At 39.6% G+C, this 8,959-nt stretch overlaps 2 protein-coding genes across 3 annotated transcripts; one reads left to right on the forward strand and one right to left on the reverse strand.

Annotated features, from left to right (window-relative positions):
- The first annotated feature begins 127 nt into the window (after nt 1-127).
- LOC117618944 lies at nt 128-3,667 on the forward strand. 2 transcript variants are annotated; one of them, XM_034348724.1, is made up of 8 exons: nt 230-397; nt 548-720; nt 832-884; nt 1,937-2,051; nt 2,257-2,379; nt 2,761-2,932; nt 3,133-3,336; nt 3,514-3,667. In XM_034348724.1, exons 1-7 carry the CDS (start codon nt 263-265, stop codon nt 3,316-3,318), a joined length of 957 nt encoding a protein of 318 aa, XP_034204615.1. In that variant the 5' UTR covers nt 230-262; the 3' UTR covers nt 3,319-3,336; nt 3,514-3,667. The 2 variants fall into 2 exon arrangements, with proteins under 2 accessions (XP_034204616.1, XP_034204615.1); XM_034348725.1 differs by having other exon boundaries at nt 128-397; nt 3,133-3,580.
- A 615-nt stretch (nt 3,668-4,282) lies between these two features.
- On the reverse strand, nt 4,283-6,742 carry LOC117620392 (upstream activation factor subunit spp27-like). Its single transcript, XM_034350578.1, has 2 exons — nt 6,254-6,742; nt 4,283-4,737 (listed from the first exon to the last, which is right to left on the reverse strand). Exons 1-2 carry the CDS (start codon nt 6,575-6,577, stop codon nt 4,612-4,614), a joined length of 450 nt encoding a protein of 149 aa, XP_034206469.1. The 5' UTR covers nt 6,578-6,742; the 3' UTR covers nt 4,283-4,611.
- Between the last annotated feature and the right edge of the window lie 2,217 nt (nt 6,743-8,959).

Raw genomic sequence — 8,959 nt, forward strand, 5'->3', positions numbered from 1 at the left:
AATATCGTGTGTATCAATAATTAGTTTATGTCCTTAAATCAGTTTGCTCTTGAATTTATTTGGTTGGGCTTGCTTGATGATGATCTGATGGTCTCTGTTCTTGTTGGGATTACAAATGAAGCCTATTGGAGTTGGAGGATTCCAAAAGCAAAAGGCAACGTGTCCTTCGCCTTAACCTCAACTCTCAAAAGTACCAAAACCAACTGGTGTGACCCTCCATTTTGGTGTCTTTTGGTACAGGCTACAAAATGCCAAGCCCAACATGCCCCTTTCCAATGGTGTGGGTATGGGAATGGCTATGCTTTTATCTCCTTTGAAACCACTGGCCTTCTGCTCCTCTGCATTCTCTCAGGACCCATCAACATCATCATCATATCGACCTGCTGTTGTTCTTCCAGTTAAGCTTATAATTTCTCTCTTAAGTTTTCCTCATCTGGGTTTCACTTGTTTTGTCAAACTGCAATATGTGCGCATAACTTTTGGGACTTTGGCATTTTGCAAATATCTCAGTTTCTGTTTCGTGGGTTTTTTTATATATTTATTTCAGGGTTTGGGGAACAATTCAGCCGACTACCAGAAGTTGGAGCTTACTTTGAGTGAGTATGGAGTGGCCACAGTAGTTGCTAAGGTGTCAAGACTTGATTGGCTGAGGAATGCCGCCGGTTTGGTTGACCCAAATTACTGGCGGGGAACTCTCAGTCCTCGCCCTGTACTTGATTGGTATGCCTAGTAATTCAAGTTTGTTTCTTTTTTAGTACCCTCTGGGGTTTTAATGGCATTATAATAGGTTGGGTTAAATTTATCTAACAATGAATGACCATGCTTTGGCAGGTATTTGAAGAGGGTGGATGAGGCCGTACAAGAGGCAAAGGAGCTGGCACAAGGTTGATCAACTCCATCTGTTTAGAAATTTGAAATGTTCATCAATTGCTTCAATTCAATATCTATGTATTTTTTGTTTTCTTTCTGTAATTCGGAGCACTTTAGATATTGTGAATTGGGCTAAGTTGAAACAAAATCTATCTTGAGTGTTGTGTGGTTAGGATGAAGTTGAGAAACAGTGAGAGAATGAGTAGTTACATGTTGGCCAACCTATCTGTTGCAGACAGATTGAGCCGAAAACATGGAGACCCCTTGCTCTCTAACTTGTGGACATTAGCGATCTTTAAAAGTTGAGAAAGATAGGTGAAATCTAATACTAGAGTTAGTATTAGAGTAGTCAAACATGTGTAAGTCATTTCTCTCTAGCCAACTTAGATGATGCTAAAAGATAATTAGTTTCATTTCTGTTAATAGGGATGGGCAATGGGTTACCCTTGAGGTGGTGGTGATAGTGGTGGTGGTTTTGGTAGTAATGGTGATGGTGGTTGATACTCGTTGCCTATCCCTATCTGTTAACTTCTTAGTGTGTTATTACATCTTTGAAAATGGCATTGCTTGATTTTAAAATTATCATGCTTTAGCTGCTTTTCTAGTGCAATGATATCACTTTAGCAGTTTCGGCTATGCTTGAAAGGGAAATTAACCTACCAATTTAATGAAAATACTTTAGCTTGAGTGGTTTGATCCAATATAACCTTATTGTTAAATTTTTGGAAGCCCGGTATTTGGTGATTGTACAATTTGTAATTGCTATGCATCTTAATGATGATCTCCCCTCCCCTAGACCCCTTATTGTGAGAGGTGAGGTTGAGGAGGGTGAGTTAAAGTATAATACGGGTTAGATATGTGACCAAAAAAGCCATAAGAAATGTCCGTCCTTCATTCACATGTTAATCTTCCTTGTGGCCATGTCAAAATTCAACACTATATTTGTTCCCTTTTGTTCATAGGGTCTCTCCTTCCTTGCCATCCTCTGTCACTGACTCATGGAACATGTGAGTTCTCTATCAAATACAGCAATTGACTTGTTTGCTTCATTTCTTATGGTTTTTAGGTGGGAAATTATCCCTGATTGGACACTCAGCAGGAGGATGGCTTGCACGTCTCTACATTGAAGAAATTGGGCTGTCCGATATATCCTTGTTGTTGACTCTTGGAACCCCCCACCTGTAGGTCATCAAACTTTTTCATGTTAATTTCTTGCTGATGACTCTTGGATCTCTTTTACTTATGTGAATCAACGTTTATCATATCTGAGGGCTGTTTGGTGATGACATGACATGTCTAGTAACTTTTGTTATTCCATATTCCATTTGAAAAGCTTACTTCTTCAAACTTCATTAGGAGAATAACTGACACCTATATTTTGTTCAGGCCACCACCAAAAGGTGTGTCGGGGGTTATTGATCAAACAAGAGGTCTCCTGGATTACGTTGATAAGAATTGCTCAAAAGCTGTTTACACTCCTGAAGTGAAATATGTATGTATAGCAGGGAGGTAAAACTCATAATTTGATTCTGTTTTTTGTTCTTACTCTATATTGCTTCTGTTATTATTTGAAGTATTTACTTTATGCAGACATTTTTATTTATTTGAATAAATTAATAGGTGTGAAATTCTTGTTGTATTTTCAATTCTGAGTTCAGTTATATTGCTAACGTGCATCAAGAAGGTTACTTGCAACACTATAAAATGGATGTAGTAAACAGTAGATATGTTGAACAGGACACCACACCACATCCATATATGAAATTAACAAAGAAGCATCAGAAGAGCTTGACATTAATAGACCCCACAGATATTATATAATACCATACTCTAGCAAATATAAGTGTGAAATCCTATAATCTAAATGAGTTATGTATACGGAAACTGCAGGTATCTCCAAGGTGCTCGTTTGTTTGGGAACTCAAATGAAAGTATTGATTCTGCACTTCCAATAGCGAGTGTAGAACCTTCATCAGAGGTTGCTGTCATAAATGATATGAGCACTTCAACATCAACCACAACCACCTTGCGTGCTCGCTTTGTCGGGCAAGGGTACAAGCAGGTAAAACCCCAACTGTCTCAGCAGTATAAACAGTTACTTCCAGTCAAAATAAACTTATCATTGTCACTTGAGAGTTCAATTCAATTTCTATGAGATTTTATTATAGTTATGTTTCCTGGTGTTATGTGCTGTCATATCTTTTAAGCCGGATGCCATAGTTGCAGACCGAATTCTGACAATGAGACTAGCATGTATTTCAGGTTTGTGGGCAGGCAGATGTTTGGGGAGATGGGGTTGTGCCAGAAGTATCAGCCCATCTTGAGGGTGCACTCAATATTAGCTTAGATGGTGTTTACCACTCACCAGTTGGTTCAGATGATATCTTGAGACCATGGTATGGGTCTCCTGCTATTGTAGAGCAATGGATACATCACCTCCTAACCTAATGATTTCCGACTTCTAAGGTACTGTAAAGAAAAGAATAATTTATTCGATGCCATAGTAATTTGTCAACTGCCCATTCATAAGAATTTTTTTTATGTCGTGCCAAGTTATAAACTGTAATCTTTTTTCGAATATTTTGCATTCTTCTAGTTCTTTGTTTGTAATTAATTATAATTTTATTTGACTTGGACAAGCAGAAGAACTCATAATACTGTTGGAAGATGTATTGATCATGCAATTTGACTTGAAACCTGTTCTTTATCATCATTGGGAATTTTAATCATCTGCACTGTAATCCAATTGCACAAGTCTTGTTCTGCCTCTGAAAGTCAAATTATCTTTCTATCATCCCCAGTCCCAGCTACTGCCTGTGTACATTTGTGCATGCAAGTGATGGTATTCTTTCTTGCTAATGGTGGAGGATAGTCAGCTTAGTCCCTGCTTACTTTTGCCTTAATCCGCCACGACTACTCGTGTAACGGCGAAGAGTGGCGGGGAGTTTTGGGGGAATTTCGGCGTGGGTTTTTGTGGAAAGCAACCTCATTAGGTTTTTATTTTTAATTTTTATACAAGCAATATTGCCAGAGATTAGAATGGAATCCAAATGTTGTTAACCACTCCTTAGGTTTTAGATGGATTAAGATGTGTCCCTATTAGGTGTAGGTCAAATCAAAACGGTCAAACTGAACAAGTGCGTTGACCGCATAGTGAAGTCAATGCAATCCACGGCAATAAGATGCACCTTGTGTTATTAAATCATGCACACATTTTATCAAGGATAAGAATAGCACCTACAATAACACGGTCATTAAATCGAACCCACGACGCCATAATTAACAATGAGATATTACCAACTATTCTACTGAGACAGTGATGAAATATATTGCCCTTTTTCTTTTGCAAAAGTTAGGAAAGAGGACAACTCACACACCTAGGGGCTGTCCTCCCATCCTTTACACTACGATCTGCCAACCTCTTTTGATAAAATTTTAAGAGGGAGAAATTAAGATCAATGATATGTTATTCACCACAGCTAAAAGCAACAGTGAAACTGAAATAAGAGAAAATGATCTACATAAAAGTCATTTCATGATCCTAAGTACTTTTTACACATCCAAAACCAAAAGGCATTCCAGCTAAAATTCAATCATCAAACCCCAAGCCTGCATAATATGGTCTCAAACATAAGTGTGAAACTTACACCATCTCCAAATGGATTTGCTTTTTCTTTTTTAAACAGGGGTTAGGGACATCGATTCAAAGCAAAATGCGTCAATTAGAGATTGAATGAGCATTCATTCAGTCTTCACAAAGTGGCGCGAAAGAAGCTTCCCAATTTCCAAAAAGCCGACTTTTTCCTTCCCTTCAAAAATTGCCTTGAGCTTGTCATCACAGTGGATCTCCCTCTTATTAGCAGGATTCTGCAGGCAGAGAAAAGCATACATATTTGATTAATACCACTCAACTCGACTTCATATGTCAATTACAAGTATTTAACTATTTCGTGGTGAATAACACACAGCACGTGCAAGATTCATATTAGAAACAACCACTAGATAAAGACATAAGGATGCGCATCCCTGCTGTACTTTCCTAAACAACAACAGAATAAGTAGCAATCACACCTTTGGAGTAGACAAAACAAAACCCTTACGATTACAAAATCCTAGACCAACTGGCTTTACAGGCAAACTCAACCCACAGATATGCAGGGGCGAGACTGATTTGAATTTCATGGACAGCTTCAAACCTAAACATTTCTATCCCTTTGATGAGACATTGTTCCAAGTACTAAGGCCACTGGGCCGCACCTTGCCATCTGCATCTAGTTTGTCAGGTCAAAAGAAAAATCATGTGTTGTTCCATGCAACTCAAACATTTAAAAGTCTTCCAACCTTTTTGCTAATTGCCAGTGTTTACACTGTTGCTTCTTCATATCGTCTATGCTCATTCCTTTGGAGATCAGAATTTTGTATAGCAAAATTTACTTTATCCCCCAGCAGAAATGCTTATGTCAACAAAAAAAGACCTAACATAACATTTCTTAGCTGTAATAGCTACTCACTATACGTCAAGCTTGTTAAAACATTGCACCCCTCTAACTTAATGGACAACTACCTAATTGCAAACAAAAGGCATTCTCAAAAAGGATGTGATAACATGCTGATGAAAAAGAAACATACATTAAAACATCAAATGGAATCCAAAGTGACTACTGAGAACCGTGAATTATCCAAACTGTACATCAAAGTTAAAGATCAAGAACCCATATTCCGTCAACATATACATAAAACAATGAAAATTTGAAAAGGTGATCTTAATGGTTATACATATAAGATATGTATATCAGATGCGAACTACATGAGCCAACATAATATGAGTCTACGTGATGTGGAGGGCAATGCATATATTGGGATGAGTACTTGACATGACCCCTGGAACAGTCTATAACCCAGCCACACTAAGCTAGTTTAAAGGCAACCAGTAGCTATAGAAATACAGAGCAGTAACTCTGTTAACATAAGAAAACGCAGCTTGTTTAAACATGGAAAGCTTCATCCAAAGCAGAAACAACCTGTTTGGCTTTAATCAACTTCGAAAATAATAAAATGATAAGAAAATAGATAAATAACTTTATCATAAGTAAATCTGCATTGAGCCAAGCTCCCATCAGCTAAGTCAGACTGAGGTGTCCAGATATCCCCTTGTTTGCAACAGACAACAGCTTCTTCATTTTTTTTTTTCTTTTTTTTTCTTTTTTTGCAATTTAGAGCTTAGGGTTTAGGGCTTGGTTACCTTTCTATTCTCTTTCATTTCCCAAATATATTCTTGTAGTTTATAAAGAAATTTGAAGCAAAACCCATAAATAACGAAAAACATAGCATTTTATTGGAACCCACTAGCAAAAACCACAAAAAGGAAAGGAGTGATGAGGACCTGCAGGTTGTGGAGCTTGATGTGGGCCCAGATCTGCTTGACGGCCTCAGCGCGAGAGGACTCAGAGGCGCCAAGGAAGCTACCAAGAGCTGGTGAGATCGGCGTTGGCTTCATAATCCCGAGGCTCCTGTTAGGGATTTTGGGTTTGGTCGAGTCAGCTGCTGCCTTGGGCTTGGCCTTGGCCTTGGCCTTTGGCTTTGGTTCGGCAGCAGTGGCGGCCTTTGAGGCAGAAACAGCAGCTCCAGCAGTGGAGCTGGAGGATCTGGCCGGTGCCATGAGAGCCCTGCATCCTCTGAAAACCCTAAACACATTGGAAGACGACATTGTTCTCAGCCTCTCTCTCTCTCACACACCCAAGTCACTGCAACACAATTTTCTACGCTCTACTCTCTCTCTCTTTGATCTCTGTGCCCTAATATTTAGAAGACCCACTTCTGCCTATTTTCAAACGCTTCCTCTCCCCCTCTCCTCCTATTAGCTTCTTTTTTCTTTTCTTTTTTTGTGGAAAATTAAATATCCAATAAACCATTGGATTTTTATTTTATTTTGATGCTTGTTGATTGTACTTGTTGGGCTTGGGCCTAGCCATGCAGGCTTGCAGGATCCAACTCAGAATATACAAGAGAAATGGAAAATTTGAGTAACTTATAAACTACTATAATTTCCCAAAATTAATATTAGGGAAATATACAAAACACTCGCCTAGAATATGGGTGGATTTTACTTTACTATCCAAATTTTAAAGAGTTGCAATTTTTTTTAATATCTAAAATCAAATTCAATGTAAGGAAAATAAAAATAAAGTCTTACAAGAGTGCACTCCCAACCAAAGCCACCAAGGGTAAATGAGGCAAATATGAAATGTGGTTAAGGAAGTCTAAGTCAATTCTCTCCATAGTAAGGGTTGATGCGTTTTAGATTGGATCGGTTTACTCAAGTTTGTGGAGTTTGGTGCGATTCAATTTTGACAAAAACCACACTAGAAACTTAATCAAACTGCTGCGTTCGGCTTGTTTTGGCCTAAGCCCAATATTTTTTTATTTTGTATTTCTACAATGTCTTTAGCTCAATTACAACAACAAAAATTTATGACTTGATACATATTTTTTTATTTTGTAGCACATTAAATCATCCTAAAATTCAACATAATATAAAACTTCAAGGTTCAATAATAATATGGTTACAATTTCAAGATAACTATTGTGGGAGCATATATTTTCGTCTCCAATCAGGGCACACCACGTGGAAAAGAAGATTATCTCTTTAAATAATTAATTACACCAGTTTATCTAGCTAATTAATTATTTGGGATAAATATCTTAATTAATATGATATTATCTTTATTTAAAGAGATAATATCATTAATTAAGATATTATCCTAATAAAGAGAAGATAATATCATTTAATTCAGATACTATCTTCTTAAGAGATAATATATATTTAATTCAGATATTATCAGGCCCAACTCGATTCCTACGAAACCCTAGCCCCGAGGCTCCTATAAATAGACAACCTCATTCATCATTCAAGGTACATCTAAACCTACTCCTTATACCCGAGAAAAATACCCGAAGCTCTCTCCACTCTCCATATTTTCTCCACACGGCTCCGGCCACCACACACGGCTCCGGCCACCCGGTTTACACCCTACATACAACTCCGTACCCTTTGCTTAGCTATTGTTTTCCTACAAACACTCGAACTAACTTAGGCATCGGAGGGCCTTTGGCCAACACCCCCCGGGTGTGGTCTATTTACTCCAATCTTTTTTTACAGGAATCGAGGAAGAGAGAGAAGGAAGATCGAAGGTTGAAGGATCCAGAAGCGAATATTCTCCCGTGAGATTATTTGCACAAACATTTGGTGCTTTCATTGAGAGCACGAGTTATACTCAACGCGTGCTCAAGGAATCCGTTCCTCCTATTTTCCAATCCACCGAAGCCTTCCAAACAACCATGGTTGGAAGCAAGCGCACGAGGAGCAAAACCGCCGCTGTGGCTCAATCCGTGACGGCCCAAAGCTACTCCTCCCACGATCCCACGATCGACATGGCGGCCCCACCACCTCTCGCCGCCATGAACCCTCAGCAGCCACCCCGTGTGACTGAAACCACCGTGCCACCTGCCGGACTCGCAGTGAGGACCACCGCACCGGCCTCCGCCGCCGTCGTACCATCTCAAGGCCCCATGGCCGGACCTAGCCACCTTCATAGCACCACCGTTGAGCATGGTGGAACCTCACATCTAGTTGGGCTCACTACCACCGCCGACTTTGGCCCAATCTTGGAGCAACTTCAACCATTCCCTCCATTGCCTCCACGCTTGACGCATACTCCCACATACACATCCAATGAAACCCTAGCCCGTGTGCAATTGGGCTCCACACATTTCTCTCCTCCCGATCCACGAAGTCAAGTAGACCTTAATCTGAGAGTTGACCAGCTAACTCAGAGAATGGACGACCAAAACAATTTGATGAGGCAGCTCCTCAACCAAATAAACTTGGCTCAAAACCTTGGCCTTGGACAACATGGCGAAGATAAAAGGATAAACGAACGCGTCGATAGGCAGTTCGGCGGGAACCAAGCAGGTCGAGCACGAGTAAGTGGACAAGGAAATGCGCAACAACGAGATCAGCTCGCGGACATGTCGCAAGCATCCGCAAGCCACATTCAGAGCAGACGAAGTTTCCCGTCCAGATTGAATT

Source organism: Prunus dulcis, chromosome 2 (genome assembly GCF_902201215.1).
Source record: "Prunus dulcis chromosome 2, ALMONDv2, whole genome shotgun sequence".
Classification (NCBI taxonomy): Eukaryota; Viridiplantae; Streptophyta; class Magnoliopsida; order Rosales; family Rosaceae; genus Prunus; species Prunus dulcis.